This window comes from Microchirus variegatus (assembly GCF_963457635.1).
Source record: "Microchirus variegatus genome assembly, chromosome: 3".
NCBI classification, from domain to species: domain Eukaryota; kingdom Metazoa; phylum Chordata; class Actinopteri; order Pleuronectiformes; family Soleidae; genus Microchirus; species Microchirus variegatus.
Window position 1 is genome coordinate 17,644,808 of NC_139804.1, and position 22,901 is coordinate 17,667,708.

The 22,901-nt window shown below is 41.1% G+C and overlaps 3 protein-coding genes across 3 annotated transcripts; 1 reads left to right on the forward strand and 2 right to left on the reverse strand.

Annotated features, from left to right (window-relative positions):
• Positions 1–6,311: 6,311 nt before the first annotated feature.
• LOC310925422 (tapasin-related protein-like) lies at positions 6,312–11,512 on the reverse strand. Its single transcript, XM_083887371.1, has 8 exons — positions 11,427–11,512; positions 10,327–10,503; positions 9,968–10,243; positions 9,224–9,553; positions 8,057–8,407; positions 7,850–7,942; positions 7,326–7,345; positions 6,312–7,226 (listed from the first exon to the last, which is right to left on the reverse strand). Exons 1-8 carry the CDS (start codon positions 11,470–11,472, stop codon positions 7,212–7,214), a joined length of 1,308 nt encoding a protein of 435 aa, XP_083743497.1. The 5' UTR covers positions 11,473–11,512; the 3' UTR covers positions 6,312–7,211.
• Positions 11,513–12,730: 1,218 nt separating this feature from the next.
• On the forward strand, positions 12,731–18,064 carry gemin4 (gem (nuclear organelle) associated protein 4; the record flags this gene model as incomplete). The annotated part of the gene is made up of 5 exons (XM_083886672.1): positions 12,731–14,762; positions 15,368–15,524; positions 15,653–15,923; positions 16,986–17,687; positions 17,840–18,064. The coding sequence occupies 5 exons, from the start codon at positions 12,731–12,733 to the stop codon at positions 18,062–18,064; spliced, it is 3,387 nt and encodes a 1,128-aa protein (XP_083742798.1).
• A 1,586-nt stretch (positions 18,065–19,650) lies between these two features.
• LOC310925001 (TLC domain-containing protein 3A-like) lies at positions 19,651–22,865 on the reverse strand (the record flags this gene model as incomplete). Its single annotated transcript, XM_083886868.1, has 5 exons — positions 19,651–19,947; positions 21,160–21,255; positions 21,416–21,635; positions 22,285–22,368; positions 22,741–22,865. 5 exons carry the CDS (start codon positions 22,863–22,865, stop codon positions 19,651–19,653), a joined length of 822 nt encoding a protein of 273 aa, XP_083742994.1.
• Positions 22,866–22,901: the final 36 nt, after the last annotated feature.

Consider the following 22,901-nt stretch of genomic DNA (forward strand, 5'->3'; position numbering starts at 1 on the left):
GGTATGGGTGTGCGTGCGACCCACTCAGCTCTAGGTAGAAACCCCATTACAGAGGTATGGCAACACAGTCATTTAAAGCTCCACCGGGGGAGAAGGATACTCTCGCACTTCAATCTCACAAGACCACTCTCAGTTACAGTTATTGCCCTTTAGTCTCCATGTAAACACAAACAGAGAGAGAAATCAAAGTTATAAATACTCTACGTCAGTCTCGGAACTATTTTTCTCAATCACATCTCCATGTGTTGCTCAATGGGTTGCCAGATCTTCACTCCACCACTCCACTAACTGCTTTGACAGCGTTGAACAAACACATGTGCACGCTGTTTGTTGGCAGCAGCTTCCCAGAAACACAATCAAAATGTTTCCCTGAGAACCAATGAGGTTATTTCCTTCAGATATTTTCACGACGCTCGGTGCATAGCTGAACAATGACACAGCTGCTATTACGGTATGACTTTCATTGGTTTGCAGCGGCATATTAATCACATTTCACTTGCTCTCTCTTACACACTTATGTAACTGTGTTGTTTCAACATGAAAACTCAGTGCGTCCATAGCTGCTGGCAGACAGCAGCATGTCATCAGCCAGGCCACAAACTGTGTGCATGAGCTCATGGCCCCCGAACGGCTCCATATAAGCCGAGTGAGCAGAGGTCAGTCACTGAGAACAGTGATGGAAATTAGCTGCTTTGCTTTTCTAAACACCTTTTGTGTTGGAAATCAGTCAGGTGTTATTCCCAATCTGTCACAACAGCTCAGGAGAGGAGAGCCAGACCACCAGACAGCCATGACTGCTGTTTATTATTCAAAGATCACAGGAGCCTGTGTGCTCTCAAAGGTCCAATATGCCAGTGTTTCCTGAACTGTATATATGCAGACCCGCTTTTTTAAAGACGATAAACCATGGTGAGCCAAGTCACAATATAAATCAGGAGTGTAATGCACAATATAACATTTCAGACTATTTTATTACGATGTTTGTACTATCTAGTATTTTGAACAGCATAAGCAACCATTTCCAAGATATTAATTTGATGTATGAATCACAACTTTATTTTCCACATTTAAATTATGGACACATACTTCTTAAGTAAAAGGTGTGATGTCGTCCTCTGCATCAATGCAAGGCATTACTATACGATATACTTGTATAGTTATTTGTTGTTTTCTAATATGTGTTTTGGGTCTTTTAAGAGCCAAGTTCAAGAGAGAATATATATAAAGAAATGAAAGTCAAGCATTTGTGGTGAGGAGGAACAAGGAGAAGAGATGAGGGAGAGGAGGAGCCACAGAGAAATTAAACCTCACTCACAAGCAGAATTTTCCGCTTGTTTTACATGGAGTTTTCATTATGTGTGCAGTAGTTAAGTGTGTGGCCAGCCGTTTGGTCACAGGCTCCTTTTGTGAAACACACACGCACACACAATATGGTATATTCTCTTCTCTCTCTTGACCCCAGTTTCAGTTAACCAGTGTATTCGTTACCAGTGTACCTTCAGACCTTGCAGAAGAAATATAGATGATCCTCAGTCACAATTTTACCACTTCATCAAGAATTGTATATTGCATATAAATCATAGGGTACCTCATAGCAAGTCATGGTCCACAATACCAATAATATTACAATAAAACAATTATTTCAAAATCAATACAGACAATCATATAGTGATTAGAGCTGTCCCAAACGATTATTTGTCAAAAGATTAATATAGCGATAATTTTTTCAATTAGTCCACTAATTTTACGATTAGAGTGTGCGTGTGTGTGTATGCGTGTGTGCGCATGCATGTCTGTCTGTGTGACTCTATTGAACGGAATCAATAACTAGACAACAACTGTCTAACGTAGCATTTATCTTTGGTACTTTATCTACTGTGACTGCTTGATAAACGAACATTTCAGGGAGGGGAAGGGGGAAAATCGCACGACTAGTCGTCCCAGCTCTAATGGCGATACATCACAATATCTGTCTACCTGAAGGAAAAGAAAGATTTTGTACGGCACACAGTTTCAGATATATATTGTATTATTTACGGCCCGGGACAGATTCAAACAGAAAGCAGCCCTTACTATGTATCATCCCTATTAGCTAATCTGGTAAGGAGTTCAGCTTTAAAGCCTGAGTCCTGTGTTCAGCTGTGACATCCATCCATCCATAGATCCTTTATGTTACTATGATATCTGACTCTATTTTCATTTTTTCCCTAAATCTAACCCTGCATGACTTAGATTTGGTTACATTGCTATTTAAAAATGATAATTGTGAGAAATTGTGACGTTGATTCGATCGATATTTGATTTACAATCGAGACTGTGACACCCCTATTTGTAACAGATCCTGTTGTTAATCCATTGTTGCCGTTTCACCCAGGGCAGTGATCTTTTCCTTAATTTTTTATTCATTACAAAGATAATAAAGATTGTTTTTTTCCCAGCAGGAATTTACAGTGTAATTGTAAACCTCCATTTAGGACCCTACCAGTCCCACAAATTCTCATAGACAGATTTTCCACTCAACTGGCCAAGATTTCTGCCTCTTTTATTATTTTTAAATAGTTTAGTTAGTTTTCATGTTAAATATAGTATTCACTATTCCCACATTACTTTCCCTCTCAAGGACAGTCACATGGTCTGTGTGGCATGGAATCTGCCTACTGTTGTAATGTGCTGCTAAATTATGTGTCGTGAGAAGTCAGGTTTCCCCCAAGTGGGAAAATCTCAAAGTGCCACCTTTGCATTTTAGTGTAGACGACCATTGCGCTACATCAGGAAAATGATGATGTCATAATCCCACCTTTCTCCGATTTTATTTACGATGTCTATGTTTCTGTGATTGTATACATTGTAATGTATGAATCAGGCATTTATTTAAAAGTGTATGTGCATATCTTTGAATTTGAATAAAGTAAGAACATTTCAAAATGACAAAGAAAAAGATTGTTTATGTTTCGGTTGGTTTATTAAAATTGACAGTTAATTCCATGACTTATGTAAATAAGTCATCTGATGTATCATAAGCTGAAAGACATAAAATCACAAATTTAATTTTTCCAATATCCTATGGTCCTAGCTCTTGGTTTGGCCAGGTCATATGCCAAACTGTGAGGCTATTTTGGATGTTTACATAGTGCAGGGTCATGCTGAACGCAAGCAAGTCTGCACTTATTCTCAGGAATTAACTTGTGTTAGTCTATAATCAATGACAAAGGCAACAGTGAGAGTGGGCCTCACGGTGTGACAAAGTTGTATAGTATGGATCCACATCATGTTACACTTCTTGGCCTCTACATTGCATTTTACAGTCTCTATCATCAACCCACCAGATATTTTCAGATATTTGTGGCAATTTCACCACAGTATCTTAAAATGCTGCAATAGCAACTTATTTTAAAATGATGATGGTATCTCTGTAGGCAACCAGCAGTGTTGATGTTGGAACTGATAATTAGCGTGTCTGACTACAGGGGTATGTTGGGTTGCTGCCTGTGAATTTTTATGGCTGCCTTTTTTCCTCTCTTCTGTTTAGTCGAGGCATTTCTTCAAAGGACGTCAGACGTTACATCTGTTCCTTCAATTTAATTTGACGTTTTTTTTTCTCCTACTTTATAACTCATTCTCTTTCCTGCCCTCTGTGCCTTTGAGACAGTTTTAAATCTGCCCTTTACTGCTTTTGTCTACTCTGAACATTTGTGATCAAACCTTGGCCACACACAAACACACACCCCTTAGGGCAGAGGGCGCTGGTAGCGCACACACCAACACACATCTGGAATCATTCGCAGAAAAACTCTGTTTATCCCTGTAAATGGACTCAGACCTAAGTGACCTGCTAAGTTGTCCTCGCTGTGGACAGATCTGAGTTCCTCCTCATCGCTTCAAGACTCATGGCTGACACACACAAGAAGTGCAGGTCAAATTTGCTCCGCAAGAACCAGGTTGGGTTCTGATGAGAAGGCCAAATAGACGCTGACACTAAAACAACAGAAGATTTCCAGAGGTCAACAAACAAGAAACTTTGATGTTTCCTGTGGGTATACACAGTTGGGTGTGGACTACTGAGAGAGCAACGCAAATAAAATGAATTACACAAAACATTCCATTGTGATGTTCAATTCAAGAGCAATATTGATCAAAGCTCCAATAATTACACCCAAGAAACTCTGAATCCAGTAGTCAAGCCAAAAGATATTAGTTAACACTAAAAAAAACAAATAGGTTATTGCTGTGACAGAAACAGAAGAGCAGCTCTAAGTTTGTCTGAAACAATCATATTGACCATCAACATCAGATCTCTATTGGTATTGCTATTCTGTAAAAGCAAATTATTCTAATTATGTATCGGATTAACTTGTCTCTAATTTCAACAGTTTCATACACACAATAAACAAATAGGAAGAAATAATTTAAAAAGAAAGCTGCTTCCCATATACTAATATTTGCTTCTTTCACAAAATCATACCACACATACCGCCTCTTCTCCACAATGTCTTCCATTTTTCCAGTGCAGTGAAATGCTTATGCTAGGGTGACGTTTCCATCACATGACAAGAACATATTATAAATCCATTTCACTTTTTTGCATTTACCTAAAATGTGCATATAAAAAGTAGGGATGGGCTAATATCCAGTATTTATCTGTATTGGTCAAAATCACTGGATCAAATATCCTAAGGTAAGCATGTCAAACCAAAAATCGTAATGTATGCATCACATGCTTCACGACGATGCACTGTAAAACACTGGAAAAATGTAAGAACAAAAATTATCAAAACGAATTTTAACTGAGTTGTGTTGTGGGCAGCGTATTTCTTCTTTAAGGGAGAATAATATATATTTTTTACACAGTTGAAGAATTATGTCATTGAAAAGGTTTGAAATGGCTACAGCACAAATGTCTTTCGGCCAAAAACCGGCCATTTTCGGCTGAAATGTTTCAGTGGCCGAATTTTCAGTGCATCTCTTAATGAAATGTCAAAAGTTACTATATCAGACTGCTTTCGATAGACACTCGAGTTCGTGATATCTGTATCAAATATCAAAAAGTCATACTGTGCAATTCTTAGTAAAAAAAAGGCTGATGTGAACCAACTATAGTGTCTGTTGTGACCTGTGAGTTCAGTACATTTCAATTTGAAGACACAATGTACTCTACTTAATGCGCATTAAGACTTTTTCACCTCCAGCTCAACTCCAACACTAACTAAACCAGCATGTCATAAAAACAAAGACACCATTCATGCACGCAAAGCTGAAGAGTAGGCTACCACCGATATATGCCATTTTGTACCGCAGGCTAAATTTTTGTCTTGTCGTACAACGATTTGTGTGTCGTAGAGTCATATTTATTTTATAACAAAGTTCAAAGCTGTCATTATTATCCATATAAGGCTTTAAATTAGGGTTAGAAACAGAAAGAGTCAGGGAAAATCAACCAATGGCTTAGATTTTCCAAAACACTTGGACTGAGGGAAGGATATAATTACTACGTTGTTGTTTTTTTATTTGTGCATGCTAACCTCGGTATATCAATGGGTTTTGTTCGGACACTGCTACTTTAGCTTCATGCTAACAACAGAAGCAGTGCATGGTGAAAAAAGCCGTCACTGAACTGGCAGCCATACAAAAAATGTTTGTACCTAATACATGTCTTACCTTTGCTGTTTTAACATCGCCCACGTTTAAGCCGATACCTTCAACATTTAAAGTCAGTGTTTGAAGTGAGTCCACACGGTTTTAGATTCTCCGGGTCAAGGACAACTGTCGCTGATTAGTGGGCGGTGCGGCAAAAATAGTTTGATTTGATTGGGGCGCTAATCACGTGTTGACCAATAGGCTATCGAGTTAAAGTCCCACGTGATCTGTAGAGGCGATAAGGTGCGTTCACTGTCTTTGTCAGTTATAAAGATGAAACAGATGGATACTGACTGTATTAGTGACATTAGTACTGAAATGATGTCACTATAAGTCGGACTTATGTATTAGCAAACTTTGAATCGGTTAACAATAGAACATTTTTCCCACAAAAGATATTTTCCAAAATAGTAGCATACACGCAGGTGTTTACCAGCAACATTAATTATGGTTGCACTCCAGTTTTAAGAGAGCCAGGGTCTTGCTATTGTTCAAGTGTAAGAGTAGGCCTCACTAAAAACTTGACACTTTAACCTGTAGCTGTTTTTATTATTTGTGTATATGTGAAAAAGATATCTCACACAATTGGACAGTTTACAGACAGTTTTACACCAAGAGGTAATTATTCAGCCACATTTTGCCAAAACGATATACAAACAGTCTCATCATATTACAACACAATCATTTGCTGAACTCCCCTTCCTTACCACACAGTTGAACAGCCTCATCCCAATATAAGAAAACCCTCCCTAGGACAACTTCCCAGCCAAATATCCACTATGGTGCACACCTCCCTCAATACCTAGTCTCAACAACACAGTGTAGCATACGCATAACCCAGTACCCAGAGTTACATTGGTATATGGAGGCTTAATAAAAATACAGATAGGTGTTACATTACATGCTTCCTTCAGATCTAATAAAAATATTCATAAAAAAAAATATTTACATGCTGATTTAATTTTTTTAAATACATACATTTTGAATATCAAATTCTTTACATTGATGTAGATTTTGTCTTCATTGCTTTAGAGCAGTGGTTACCAAACTATCTGCTTCAGACATTTGCTCTTCAGCCATGTACTCCCCTACTCCTGTGCACTTGAAAAAGAAATGTCTCTGTATGCTGTCTGTGTCTTGTTTTTACCTCCTACATCACTTTGTACCTCTGGGGTACAAGTATCTCAGTTTGGGAATCACTGAGTATTTATTTCATTGCAATTTAAGACAATGCTGCCACCTGTAGGTGACCTGAACTGAATAAAACCTGCAGTGTGAATGTCATTTCTGTCTGTGGGTGAGCATGACAGAATCACTTTATAAAAAGAGTGACACTCAATTACTACTAGTCAAAACTAGGCAGTGCATCATCATACTCCACTAACGACCAAAGACTTACTTCAAACTGAAAACGAATTAAACCCAAGTGGAATTCAAAACAACTGTTTCATAGAAACCACTGTTCACCTTTAAAAGAAACACAGTCCAAACATTCATGTCATTCAGAAATGAAACTTGAATGAAGGAGGAGAGACTGAGCCCATCTGCATTCACTGTCTTCAGGCCACTGAGGATTCTCAGTAAGGTTTTCTCTGCTCAGAGGGAGAGAGAGGGAGAGGGAGAGGGAGAGAGGTAAACTTAACACCTATTTGGTTAAGAACATGACTTTGTCTGTTTTCAGATTATCTTACCTGCCCTGATTTCTTTCTCACTGTGGAAAAAATAGAAGAGGATTACTTTCATGGACATAAGCACTTAAAGTAGAACTATGCAGTAAAGGAGCTCTGTAGAATTAAAAGCAGTCCACAGACTTGCAAAGTTCTGCTTTAAATTCACCCTAACACAAATAATGCTGCTTATCTGACCAGAGTAGGGCTGCAAGTAACTTATCACATGAGACAGAAGTAGACCAACAGTTCCTGTGTCCATGCAAGGTAAACATATTGCGCAGTGTAGTGCTTAGTGTAAAAAAAACTGTTATTTATTCTTAAGAAACCACTGACTTAAGTGGGCAAATGTTTGATTAGTTGAGAATTTGAAGTGTTTTAACTTTTGTCCCTGATGGCAGCCATGTTTTCAGTGAGAGTGAACCTGATGTCTTGTATCTCATACAAACACACTTAAAAAACACCTGAAATATTTCAAATATTGTTTCTTAGAAACTCATTAATAGTACCGTACACATTCCTCATTATAAAAAAAAAAATACACCCACCTGAGTGCAGGTACTGTAGCATTACACAAACAATTCCCAGCAGTGTAATCATGGTGGCACCAACAACAAGGTTAAACTGCCAGTTGCTTGGCTCTGAGGACAACAGACAGAGAACAGAGAGATGTCTGGTGTCAATAGTGCTCCTCAGCTGCCACACTGTGGTAGCTCATGGTACTACAACTCAATATCTCTGACTTAGCTTTTCACCTTCAATGGTCAGGATGAAGCTCTTTTTGATTGGCACTCGCAGGGACCGATGAGAGACCCTGCAGGTGAACTCTCTTTTCCCAGGAACCCTGTGCGACGTCTCGAGGTAGAAGAAAGCCGACAGGGAGTAGGTCATGTCCAGGTCGTGTTTGTGGCTTGACATCAGGACGTTGTCGAGCTGTTTGGGCAGAGGCGCTCCAACCCTCTGGCCTGACACAGCTGGGTCCTGCTCGTACCAAACTATCTCCACGTCCAGAGGGTAATAGCCCTCTGCTGCACAGACAACCTTCTGCTCCTCGCCCTTCTGCAGGAGGAGAGCGGGTCCAACATTGATGGAGACACGGGGTTGCTCTGAGGAGAAGATTGTGTCAAATAAAATGTATTTTCAAAGCTGTTTCAGCAATTTGAAATTATATTTCTGAGAGATTTATCAAACAAAAGAACCAGAGACCAGCTTAAGACACAGGGGTTCACAATCTACTTCTACTTTTGTCTACAGTATTGTAAGAGTATGCTTTTTTTATCTGATTGGAAACTGAAGTGTGTTAAAGGCTCACTCTCCTGCATCCAATTCAAAAGGGAAAATCAGTGTTATTTAGCATGCAGGGACACAAGATCTGTTCTTCTTATGCTGCCTTGTTTGGTAAGTTTGTGTTGAAAGTTGTGAAACACTTAAGTCACAAAATAACACATTTGAACTTCCTGGTGGATTTTCCCTGTGGACGTTGGTGTCGGGAGTGGAAGGTTTGCAAAATGAGAAAAACTTCAGTTGCCAGCAAGGAACGTTGTGAGATTTATGGCATGATCTTGAGATATAGTTAACCTTAAACTGACATAAAATGTATTAGGTGAACCTTTTGTTCAGTGGCAACAATCAGTTTTTCCTTGTGTCTCTGCTGGGAGACATGTTTTCAATGAGAGCAAGCGTCTGTCTAAGGCCAGTCGTTGTTGCAGAGGTGTGGTCAGCACCCTTACATCAGGCACTGTCAAAAAGAACCTTTTAAAGAGGATCAATAATTATCAGTTGAGCCTGGGACTCAGATACCACACTGGCTTAAAATGTACTATCTTACCTCAAACCTCCTACGAAAAGTCATATATTTACATTTTCCTTATGAGCATTTTATACATGTATACCATGATCCTTTCTGTGACTCTCTCTCTCACCTTCCATGTGCAGATTTATATCCATTTTGAAGAACAGTGGATTCACCGTCACTGAACAAACGTAGGTCCCCTCACTGCTCATCTTGGTCAAAGGGAGAGTCAAGGAAGCGTCACCGTCTGCAAGTTTCTTCAGCCCAACCCCACTGCCCTTTGTCTGGCCTGAGCGGCTGTGATAGCTGAATAGTGCGACTCTCTCCCCGCGTTTCTGCGAGTGCCACTCCACAGTGACGTCTGGTGCTTTGTGGTCCAGAGCAAACTGGCAGTGAAGCTTTGGTTGGGATAGCAGACCTACTTTCAATGACGGAGTCTGTGTTTTAATGACCATGGCCACTGTGGACACACATGTGAAGAGAGAAAGAGACGAATAAGACATCATTTAGTGACATGATAATGAATTAAAACAGAGAAAATTTTCTCAATTTTCAAGTATTTGGTACAAGAAAATGCTATTTTTTTCCACTTCTCTTAAGCAAATATTGGGAGTTAGTTTACCAAGATAAGCAGAAGGTGGCGCAAATTCAGAAGAGAGATAAGATGGGAATATGAATTATTCATAAAGTTCTTCCGAGGGTGACTTCATGTCACTGACTTGCTGCTAGGCACTCCATCATTTTATAATTTATTTTTAAGAGGAAGACAAGTCAGTGGTGGGTGAGGTTGTGTTCCTCTGTGCTCTGTTTCTATTCAGGTTGCACAAAGTAAAAATGTGCATAAAAAGAGGCTGAAGGAAACCCACTTCTTTACCTGTTGTTGTGAGTATCTCTCTGTCCACGATGGCAGGCCAGCTGCGGTAGTCCTGCTCTCCAGAGGGAGTTTGGCCAGTTGACTGTCTGAGAAAGCCTTCGATGGTGAACAGGCCTTTTGCGTGTTTGAGGGTGCAGCTGTACCAGCGGCTGTACTCTTGTGTCCCCTTGACAGGCCAGCGGACATGGATGCCGTGTGTGCTGTACCTACGCACCTCACACTCCAACTGCTCTGCCTCCACTCCCTCAGCATAACGCCGCAGGTCCAACTTAGATCCTGGAACACAAAGAGAAAACAACAGAACATCCTCAACATCCTCAATTCTCAGCCTTCTTTACACGACATGTTCCGACTCTTACCAGTGACAAGGAAAGTGATAGCATGTGGGTTAACAGGAGCGTCTTCTTTTTTCCCAAACTGCAGCATAGCCTCTCTGTGTATGCGCTGAGTGTCAACATGACCCTCTTCATTAATACGCACCATCTCATCGATGAACTGACATGGCAGCCATGACATCTGATCTGTGCACAGGACACCTGCAAGACACAGAGCAAATCAGTGTGGTCGGCAACCTCTTAGTTTAGTGGACTGTATGACAAGACTTTATTTAACCACCATATAGAGTGTGTGACACCAAAGTACAGTAGTATAGTGTAGAACAACGTAGAGTTACGTGCAGTATAGTATGGAACACTAGTATAATGTAGTACAGCAGTGGTTCCCAAACTTTTCACAGTCCCATACCCCTTCAGATGTTTGACCTCCGGTCATGTACCCCTACTCCATCGCTCTTGAGTGCATTATTTCTCACTTTAAACACATCTACTGCAGTGTTTTGTTGAATTTGACTGTATTTATAATGCCTATTTGTATACCAGTTCCTAAATGTAATCAGGTTTTCTGCAGATCATGTTTTGGATTTCTTCTTTTGTCTTCGAGTACCCCTTACATCACTTTGTGTACCTCACAGTGTAGAGTAGTGTAGTATACTACAGTCGTATAATGTAGTATATTTTAGAAACTAAAATGTGTGACACTATAGTAGTGTAATGTAGTCCAATATAGGGTTCAGTGCAGTATAGTATGTAACACGTGTAGTATGGCATGGAACACTGGTATAATCTAGTATATTAGTATAGTTAGAACACCACACTAGATTAATGTAGTATATTAAGTGTGTGACACTAGTACAGTAGTATCATGTAGTACAGTATAGGGTTCAGTGCAGTATAGTATGTAACACTAGTACAATGTAGTACATTATATAGTTAAGTGCAGTATAGTATGGAACAACAGTACAAAATAGAACAGGACAGTGTAGTGTAGTAGAATAATGTAGTACAGTACAGAGATGATTGTAGCAAAGAATGGCTAAGTATAACACGTATATTACAGAAGTCCATTCATTCATGTCACTTTAAAACGTGAATAAAAAAAAAAGACGTATTACATAACTTACCTGCACATAGATACAAGCCTATTAGTGTATTAAAGATCAAACCCATGATCGTTCACCAGGCAGCAGCAGCAGCAGCAGTTGTTCAGTTAAATCTACACTTTCGTTTTCATTTAGGCGGAAATATCATGTTCGCCTGGTGCTACTTTCACGTGATGAGCGGATACGTTCAAGCTGGAACAAGCTAAATGTGTTTTTTTTCAAGTATATTATGAACAATAAATAAACACTTTTTGCACCGTATACTTCCCGAACATCTACATCGTACAGACTTCAGCGTGTATCTCTCACTGATAAGTAGGAACGTTGTTGCTGTAAATATGACGTAGTTAACCGAATATTCAACAAGGAGCGAACAACTGTGTTTACTTTCGTTTTCACGGCGGCATAATACAGCAAGCCTTCAGTACTCTGTGTATCCCGGGGAGGCGCTGTGACAAAAGCCAGGCACCTGGTAGCAGCAGGACTGCTGTCTTTTTATTCTTCTTCTGCGTTGACGCGGAACAGCGGATGCGCTGTATACGAAGCTGTCGACATGCTGTCATGCTAAAGTTTACTGTTGCTGCTGTGTACGACTGTACATCACTATAAATCACAGTTTATAACTATATATGACAGATATGTGTAAATGACCGTATATGTGAAGCACGGGTGATTTATTGGACTAAAACAAGCGGAGGACCCTCGCCTCGCGCTGTTCAACAGCTAACCTAGGACTTTAACGATGGACAAAGGTAACATTAACTTTTCTTGTAATGTAATACTGAAAACACCTCTTTATATTTTATAGAAAACACGGCGATGCACAGATTTGTTTTAATTTCAACTGGGCGACGGTGGCTCAGTGGGAGAGCGAGTCTTGTGTGATGTGTCCTTGGGCAAGACACTTAACCCCACGTTGCTCCTGACGGCTGTGCCGCCAGCGTATGAAAGATGAGTGATAGAAAAAACGTATGAAACTGTGAGTGAATGGGTGAATGGGAACTGTAGTGTAAAGCAGCTTTGAGTGGTCATCAAGACTGGAAAAGCGCTATATAAATACAAAACCATTTACCATTAAGTCAAATGTAAATTATAAGAAATTAAAATACGTTGGCTGCTCAGGTATGGTCAGAACGATTATCACTGATTAATGTTGAGATTATCACTTCACCCCACAGAGTGACAGTGAAGCGAGTTATCAATGAGGAACAACATATGTACTAGGACTCTATTCTAGGACATATTGTAAGCACCAATAGTGTTTTCCACCTTGATGACTGTTTGAGCATTCCTTGCTCCTTTCCTGAGTGTGTGTCTGTTCGGTTATGCTTTCAGATTCAGCGGTTCTTCAGGGAGCTTTCCTCCTGGCTAACAAACTGAGTCTGCCCTCATCCCTGTCCTCTCTTCAAAAGGCTGACTGGAGCAGGGTGGGACATCCAGTCGTGAGGGCAGTCGCAGAAATCTGCGGGCAGGACAAAGGCAGCAGTCATTCCAACCTCTCGAAAAAGAAGATAGTCGCTGTTCTGTGGTTGAAGCTGTTGTGTGGAAAGGATGAAAAAGATGTTGACGCATCATGGAGGGAGAACCCTTTCTTCCCTCTCCAAAACTGCCTCCCTGACGTCAACTATGTTGTCCTGATGGAGCTAGTTAGATCAGTGTCGGCTGCAAACGATTTTGCACATTTGCTTCTGAGTCTTCCCCGATCTCAGATCTATGTTGAACTTGAAAGGCTGTCGCAACATGTGAAAAGCAGCCCTACGAGAGAGGAGGATGTGCGACTGTTTCTGGAGGTGTGGTGGGAACTGTGGAAGTGCAGAAAAGAACAGAAATCAGGAGGAGAAGAAAGCACAGAGGCGATGTTTGCCAAGGAGTTTGCTCGTCTGTCCTCTGAGTCCATCAGTTTGTCTCCTCCTCAGGCTGCTAAGAGATTAAAACTAGAAGCAGAAGATCAGCTAGCATCATTGCCAAACACTGACGTCCTGCAGATTCTGCTTTGTGCACTTAAAGACATAAAAGACCACATAGTCTCAACAGATGTCTGTCTTGATGCTCTTTCAATCTGCCTTGATTCTCTTTACACAGCTTTGCTAATAAACCAAGAGGTCATCATTCCAAACAACGAGATGATGCACTTGTTGTCTAAAGCTGTCAGTGTCAGACAAAAGAACGATGAGAAACTGAGCCCTGAACTTATTCAGGATGTTCAGAGAGACTTCTGTGCCTCTCAGACACCATCTCAGTTTCAGTCCAACAAGATGAAACTTGGAGAAGCTTTGAATATTATAACAGACCTCACTCAGTTCTGGCTGAACAGCGGCCTCCTGAAACTGGGTGATGGTGCAAATTTGAGTTACTCTGCGTTTAGATTAGAACAAAGTGTCCGGAGACTGCTAGAGAAAGCAGGCTTGTCTGAAACTACAACTCCAATAGATGTCCATGAGACTGAGATGGATAAACTCAGAAATTTGCTAAAGTCACTGGCTTTCCCCACTATACAGACGACGTCTGAGGCCGATGCAAAGCTTTCTATGATGATCATTAGTCACCGCCTGAAAGACTATCAGAAGTTTGCTGTGTTGTTTGCCAGTGAGAAGAACTGGGCCTCCTGTGATGAGCACTGGTTGGACTGTCTGGAAAAGAACCAAGCAGCTTTCCAGCAGCATGATACACTGATCCTCCTCACCTCCACCCTCATGAGTAAACTCCATGAGAGCTCAAATGTGAGCCAGTGCAGGAAACTGATGAAAGCCACTGCAGACATTTTCTCAGCACTGTCTTTAGAAGATAAGAATAAGTCGTTGGCAGCCATGTTGTGTTTGTCTCCCAGAGGTTTTTTTGGCCATGCTGTTCCCTCTGCTGTCACTGAAGGGTTTGAGCAGGAGCTCAACATGGCCTTCAACTGCATCATCCAAGGAGGAGGAGCGTCAACAGCAGCATCGCAGGGAAATCTGAATACAGCTGCCTCTTTGGTCGCCAGAGTGGCCTTTCAGAATCCACAAGCCACTTTGAGGTCTTGTTGTCATTCAGCTATTTTCAACAAGGGGGCGTTCTCTCTGATGGCAAAGATCCTCCAGCAGCTGCCTGGACTCAGAGGACAGAAAGATGGAAGTGAATGTAGCAAAGCAGAAATTAAGAAGGAAAATATGGAGAAAACAAAGCCTTTTCAGAATTGTGGCAGTCTGCTGTGCAGGTGTCTGCGGGAGACGATCAAGAACAAATCATTGTTGGGAAGTGAAATAGAGCAGTTCCTCAAATTTGTGGGTCTGCTGATGATGCCAGTGGAGGGAGAAGGACAATGCTTCCTGCCACCTCAGGAGGTCGTCAACTTCTTTGTCCTGCCGAACCTCTCCACTGTGGGTGAGTGTCCAGTGATTTTTTTTGTGCAGCTATTAATGACACAAGACTACTGGAACAATAAGACATTAGTGACCGTATCTCTGAAATTGTCACGTTTTGTTTGGCTTTGTTTGTATGTCTATAAATGTGGGTGTATACATGAATAGCGCTTACAAACAGTTTTATAAGTGGTCCGGTAGATCACTTTGGGCGGCAGCTGTGACGTGGCAATGGCTGCAGTGTAATCATGCAGGCCACTTTTTATTTCAAAAAGTATGAGTAAAAAGTACTTGTTTTCACCAATAAATGGCTCTGATTGTTATTGTAAGCAACGGCGTAGGTTTGGTTACAAATCCCCACCAATATTTGCTGAAAGCCAGATTGTCCCTACCAGTATTAAGAGACAGGGCAATGTGTACGTGTGCATGAATGCTGCGAGAGGAGAGCGATATTAAAACAATAAAGACGGAGAAGAATGCAGTCTAAACCAGTCTAAAAACAATAGGTTGTGCTGCTTTAGTAAATCCTTAGTCAAAATGTATCTTTACATTATGTGTTTTATTATGTGAGGTAGAAAATTATTCACACACAAAATAATTCCAAGCCTTTCTCTTTATTTCCTTCAGGTGACGGTTTGTTTGACAACGAAGTGAGTGTGAAACTTCTCCACACTGCTCTTTGCGTGGACATCCAGGATCAGGCTTCTTCTCCTCACTGGGTGTTGAACTGCTCTCCCTTTCCCCTGCTTTATGTGCTCGCCCAGCTGCATGACCAGGCCCTTAGGTCTGTTTAACTGTTCTTAATTAAAATACCAACCTGTTATTATACTGTTGTTTTTATTCAGTTATTTTAGGGAATCCCTTAAAGTCAAGTTATAACTCTGACCTGCCTTCTATCTAAATCTCTTGTAGCTTTTGGGAGCAGACAACAGAGGGTGCTGTCAACCATTTGTCCATGGACAACAAGGAGCTGCTGGAGTCTGTGCTGTCCACTCTGGGGCAGGTGGTTGGTGCAGAGGTGGCAGCAGCTCCGGACTCATGGTCGAGAGCTCTTTTCTGGCTCTACAACAAGATGGAGGGACTGGATTGGACAGTTAGGTTCCACCTGAAGCCTGTGTGGGGAGAACACTTCAAAAATGAAGTTCCCTCATCGCTGCTGACTGTGTCCAATCTTCCCGAGCAGGTAAAATCCTATATGTGTCTGATTCAGTGTTTCTTTCTTGGTACATCCTGTTTCAGAAATCTGGATATGTTTTTATGATTTACAGTTTTGTGAAGTCTAAATCTTCTGATTGTATGACTCTAATGACAAACCTTGATACGTTTTCATGTAAACACGTACATATTTTTAACCACCACACCTGTGGCTGTTGAAATGATAGTGCATACCCTCTACTGCCCTCCTCCATGACAACCAGTGTCTCAGTACCAACATGGCTGCCAGTGGGGACACAAGGAGAAACAGATTTTAGCCTTTTAATAAAAGGCTAGCAACATAAAATGTACACTTGCTGCTTAAGTCTACAATATCAAATATCAGTTTCCAGCATTTTTCCAACTGGAAACAGAAGTTTGTAAACTGCTCACTCTCCTGCACCAAAGTCCATTGAGAAAATACAGAACAAGGGATTTCATACACCAGAGTCTTATACATTATACATAACAATAACAATAATAATACAATTTACTTATGGAGGCATCATTGGATACACGTCCTGTTTGCCATGATGCATGGGTTTTCTACGGGTTCTCCGGTTTCCTCCCACAGTCCAAAAACATGCAGATTTGGGGATTAGGTGAATTGGTCACTCTAAATTGACCGGAGGTGTGAGAGTGTGAGTGAATGGTTGTTTGTCTCTTTATGTGGCCCTGTGGTGGACTGGTGAACTGTCCAGGGTGTACGCCATCACCATTTCAATCATGGTTTGTCATGATTGAAAATCTTAGATTTTCTCAATTCAATTTGGTGCAGAGAGTCAATGGTGTATGAAGTGGATTTCCAGTCAGAAAATGCCGCTTATGGTGAGATAAAGTTGCATGGTGTAGATTTTATTTGGCCTTTTGTTAAATGGCTAATATCTGTTTTTTCCTATTTTGTCCACGCTGTTCATGTTCCTAGTCCCAGGGTCACAAACAGCTCATTTAGCACTGAGTATGTGTCAGGACCTCATGTAACAACACTGTACAAAGCCTGAATTATCCCCTTAAGTTAGCTTTGCGCCATTGTGTGCCCTCTTCTCTGCAGGAGTGGAGTGGGTTGGACCTTCCTCAGTACGGCCAGGGCACCGGTCTTTTGGCCTGGATGGAGTGCTGCTCTATATCGGACTCCCTGAGAAGCACCATGTTGTCCTGCCTCTCTCTGGACCAGCGCCGGCTGGACCATGTCGGCATGTTTAGCAAAGGCCTGCTAGTGGCGCTGACCCAGACTCTGCCCTGGTGCTCTGTGTCCCAGTGGTCCAGGCTGCTGGGGATGCTGAGGGAGCTCATCACCTCCGGACGCCTCCACGTTCCCTTCTCACTGGAGTACGTGGACTATCTGCCCCTCCTGGACCTGAGGAGGTTTTCATGTGAGCTCCGCCTGTCAGTGCTCCTGTTGAGAGCCCTGCAGCTGCTCTGTGGGTCCAGCTGCTCACACTGGCTGTCAGCAGAGGGCTGGGCACATGTTGGCAGGTTGTACGCTCATGCTGTGAGGGACGTGCTGAGCTCGGTAAGAGCCAATCTGCCTCTCCCCTCAGCTGGAGCTCGGATGGTCTCTGCTTCAACGACTCCTAAAACAGACGCTAAACTTCCCTGCACTTCAGTCAAAGCTGCTACGGAGACTGAAGACTCTGTGATGGAAGCAGACGACACCAAAGAGTCACACATGGAAGAGAAGGATGAGACGCTTCCTAGCCAGGAAGTCCTTTTTGTTCTCAGCCAGCTCTTCTGCCACGTCCAGCATATCCAGGTACAAATTCATATCCACCCTATATTCTATGATAGCTCTAGAGTCTTTTTTTTAATTGTATGGCAATATACTGGTGCGCATATGTAGGTAACAGCAGTAGTTTATGTAATGTACTGGATTAAAGTCTCAGTGATGACCTGTCCTCCTCTCAGGTGATGATGCCGGGTGGCCAGAGTGAACCGCTCTTTCTGTCCAGTTTGGAGATCCTCAGCCACTACAAAGCCATCATGGTTGCCTTCCCCGACAGCAGCAACGTGCTGGAGAGCGACAACACGCGACACTTCTTCTCCACCATCACAGACAACCTGGAAAACCAGGAGATGAAGGATGTGCTGCAGCAGAAGATCGCTCAGCTCGTGACATCCGATGCACACTGATTGAGACTGGGAATCAGAGTTCAGATGCATATACATCGCACTCTGTATTTTCACACATTTGTTACTAAATCAAGGATGTAATTTCAGTTGATCTCACTGGGCTCAGATAATGGAGTTACAGCAAAGTCTTGTGTTTGGAATCTGAATGAATAAAAAGACACAATTTCACAGCAAATGTTGTCTTATACGTTTCTACAGAAGTTGAACTGTTAAAGGGTTAAGTATTATCCATTTTCATATTCTTCATATTCTGTAGCAAATTAGTGGTGCAGAGTAGCGTCTTCTGAGCAACATCAGTGTTTTCAAAGCCAAACCACCTCCATTCTAGTGAGGATGATCCACGTTTAGCTATTAAAGGACTCGTATTATGGGACAGGAAATGACATCAGCCACAGAGGCTACTGGGAGCTAACAGCAGTTAGCATTTGGAAAAGTGATAATTTGCAGGCTCTAGCAGGCACATTGCCGTCATATATAACATGTATCCACTGGACAGATAAATCCTCTGAGGCTGGAAGTTTGTGTAGCGCTGTTTGGTCACTCATGTTTAACTTCAGCCATACATGCAGACACGTTGGTTTGGTTTGTTGCTGTTGTGAAGCGTACAAGGCTTGATCATGCAGTGAGTGTGTGGCTTCTCGAAAAGGCGTGTTTGGATTGGTTCTTACAAAATGATATTGATATTGTGATTTCACACATTGTTAAAACAATTAAGATAATGACGAAATATATATCGCACACCCCTAACCTACAGTATGAACAGTTGTCCTGATTAATGTTTTTTCATTATTTTTGTTTAATCAATCCATCAACAGCTGCATGTAAACAGCCCTAAGGTGAAAATATTGCTATTCCAGTTCTAATCTGCAACAACTGCTTATGCTGCAAAGAAACCCTGAAAAATAAGCAAATGAGAGTCAGAGTGCTTATTTGTAAGTGTTTAATCTCTCAGTATTGACTGTAAAAAAAAACATCTGTTCAAATTGACACAAAATCTCTAAATGTCACATTTCAGATCAAAACAAATCAGAAACCAACTATTCTGCTTTGTAACAGTCTTATATTCAAAATTCTAACTGTCCAAAGGCAAATAACATGGCTAATGACTTACTAAAGTATCCTCTGAAATATAGTGAAGCATCACCTGTATTTTACTGCATCAGGGTTTGTTACATAGTAACTACTGACACTTCAGAGGAAATAAAGGCGAAAACATTCATACAAGAAATTCACAGTAACGCTACATAAGGGTGTAGTGTAACTGCTGATACTTCCCTGTATGACCTTCGGCGGAAAAGGTACATATTGAGAAAAAAATAAGTCAAATATTTAATTTTAAAAGCTATAATGTACTTTTAAAAGGTAAGATTTTTAAGGAAAAAAGGCACTGTAACATGGTCAGAACACTTAAAAGCTCAGTGTTAAATAAAACTATTGTATGGACAATGTCAAATGTTAGTAACAAGTACATTTTTCAAGAATTATTAAACAACTAATGTTACAACCACAGTTGACAGTATATACATATTTCATGCATATAACTATCAAAATGATCGCCTGGTTATGCTTGGAACCAGGTGAACCCTTTAGTTTGTCTTCTTCCCATCTTTGTCTGCGTCTCTTGTCCCCCTCTTCTGTCTCTGGTACAGTCTGTTGGCTTTCTTCAGCAGCAGAATGAACCAGTACACCTGTGGAGCCAGGATCACCAGATTACCCAAATTGCAGTGCAGTGGCAGAGTGAAGGCAACTCTGTGCAGAGGAATCCCAAACTGTCGACCGTACATCCAGTACATGAAGGGAAAAACCAAGATCCGACATGTGAAGAAGCTCAGAAGGACGATGACGCCGTTGATTCTGTGCAGTGTGGAGTTGTCCAGGCCCAGCTGGAGGTCAGGAGACAAATAAGAGGTCAACAGAGATGCTCTGAGCGAGCAGCACTGAGTGGTTAGAACACTGATGCTTCCCAGGAGACAGGCTGTGTTTCAAATCCCACTTAGTCTGGATTTTTTTTCTCCCGATTCATCAGCATCCTCCCACAGTCCACATACTTGAAAAGTCCAGTCCGGTGAATTGGAGAGGAGATCAAATCTATTCTATCTCAATGAAGAATAATTGATATTTTGGACTGCTCCATGTTATTTACCAGTTAAAAAGTATTATTAATATTTTACATACAATTCATAACTTCATGTTCATGTATTTGCATTATTTTTGCATTCAAATTACGGCCGAGCAATTAATAGTTTCCAATAGTTATTTGAAATAAGGCAACTAGTGAATCGCAATAGTGGTCTCAAACTTGTGGCCCTCCAATCTATTTCAGGTTATAATGAGTTGTTTTTCTTTAATTAATAGATTCATCTTGCATTGTAAATATGTTGTTGTTGTTTTTAATTGTGGACTAAATATTGTAAATTAAAATAGACACTTTTATTTTGAAATCCTACAATCCAATCCAAATGTATTGTTTTGTACAGCAACCACAGTGCTGTACAGAATAACATATAACATAGTATAAAGGACATTAAAGCTCACACCAGGCAATGAAATACTTAAAAATAATAACAATAAAAATGTCTGCGAAATGCAGTCACAAATATTGTTATTGCAGTATCATGATGGCATATTATTTAAATTTAAGCCACCCTTCCTCCCCCATGTCATTTGACCTCTTCTGCAGACATCAAGTTTTATTAGACATATTTTAATGTCTTTCATTTAAATGTCTTCTTTATTAAGATCATACTAGTGTGGTTAAGTTGTTAAAACAGATAAAATATTGTACAACTAGAAAAGCACTCAGAGAGCACAGACCTCCACCAAGGCAGCTCAGTGCCTACAAAATACACCCTGCCAGCGCGCCTGGGTCAGACAGCGAGAGTTGCAACCAGCGATAACATTATGGTCAGAGAGCGAGTGTTGCAACCAGTGAAAGCGTCTACATATCACAGCCAAAATGTAATCACTTGTTCCTGGTCCCATTTCGGACATTTCCTGAAAATTTCAGCTAAATCCGTCCGTGACTTTTCGAGTTATCTTGCTAACAGACAGACAGACAGATCCTGGCGGAGGTCAATAATGAGGTGGATGTTTACCTGGATAAGGATTTTTCCCAAAGAGATGAAGGGAGTGCTGAACTCTGTGATCAACAAGCAGCCGACAAAGAAGTCGCCCAGCCCTCTTCTGAAGAACTGTCAATAGACAAGAGCGACTATAGTCAGTGTGTGTGAGTCTGTACATGGTTATGGTTAAGGTTAGGGTAAGGGGTTAGGGGATGTATTATGTCTATGTTATGTCTATGTTATGTAAGATATAAAAACAAGTTTGTTGTCCACAGTGATCAGTTTTTACCAGAACGATGGGCAGGAAAACAGTGAGCAGAGTCAGGTGGTGCAGGACCAGCATCCAGTCTTTGAGCAGGAAACTTCTGACAGTCTGCAGAGAGTGACTCCTGTGTGCACCGTCATCATGTTTGAGCCTCCGAGTATAGAAGTGGGTCAGATACATGGCATAGATGTCGTAGGCCATGTATGGAGCTCCAAACACGACAAAGCCATTGACCAGCCAGTGACTGTAGGGAGAGACAGAAAGCATTCATACTGATTGTATCTTTTTTTTATTTATCGCTCATCTCGTACATCCTTTAATTTCTATGCTTTGCAAATTCAAAGCCACATAACAAAAGGCTCACCTACTGAATGCTACATCTGCATTAGCATGTTACTACTATGCGGCTAACTTGGCAAACCTGTTTCCAATGGTAAGCTAGGCTAGCGAGGCTACGATTAGCATTAGCATAGGGCTAACATAATACAAACACTGTGCAACCTCATTAGGCACAACGCAAATGTTTTCATTTTTGCTTTAGCATTAGCGCATCTAGCTGTTGTTACTGTCTGCCACAAAACAGCTAGCTAAGCTAATAGACTTTGGTGAGGAAGAGTGAGCCCAAACTTCAGTTTCCTGATGGAAAAGCTATCGAACACAGAGATAAAACATATTATTAAGATATCGCAGACTTAAGCAAACATAGATTTGATTAGAGGAGTCTGTTGTAAAGCAGCTAAATTGAGTTTTTCCTCGTCGTCACACTGACGACATGGTTTTAAGCAAAAAACTAAAAACTTTATTCTCGTTGATATGCAAACAGTATGTTTTAGAATATGATAAGTAAAAAGGTTGCAATTAAAATGATTTAATACATCCTATTTGTGTCCTACCTGTCCGTCATGACGTCACGACATGACGTCACCACTACAGCTCCTGCAGCTGTAGCCAAAGAAGCATGAAAGGCAGAAACCAGCCTGTCATGGAGACAGTCGTCAAAATGTCACACAACGAGAACATGGCACAAACAAGATAAACAAGATAAACAAGTTATTAGTAAACGTTATTAGTCCACTTTAAGACGCTTTCGATTGGCATTTTACAAAACAACTAAGTAAAAATCCATCTTAAATCCAACTGTCAATCCGTCATTACATGACTATGTCGAACAAGAAAACGGACTCCTTGCCCTTTTGTATCAGCGCCGAATGAACCAACTCTTCATAATAACTCAAAATAATTAAGATATGTTTGCACTGCACTTCAATTATAAAACAAGACAGTGAATTGAGTATGAAAACGCCTCATATCTTAAGGGAGTTTGGTGACGCTGAAGCGGAACTGCTGACCTCTCGCTGATAGAAACCACGTCGCCATCGCTCCAGTGCGTCACACTTGATTTCAGTACTTTCCTGAAAGTGTAGAAAAGTCCTGGGAACAGCACAGCACCACACAGAAACAACACTGGCAACATGACTCCCGACGAATGCGTCTTTTCTTCGCTGAGACG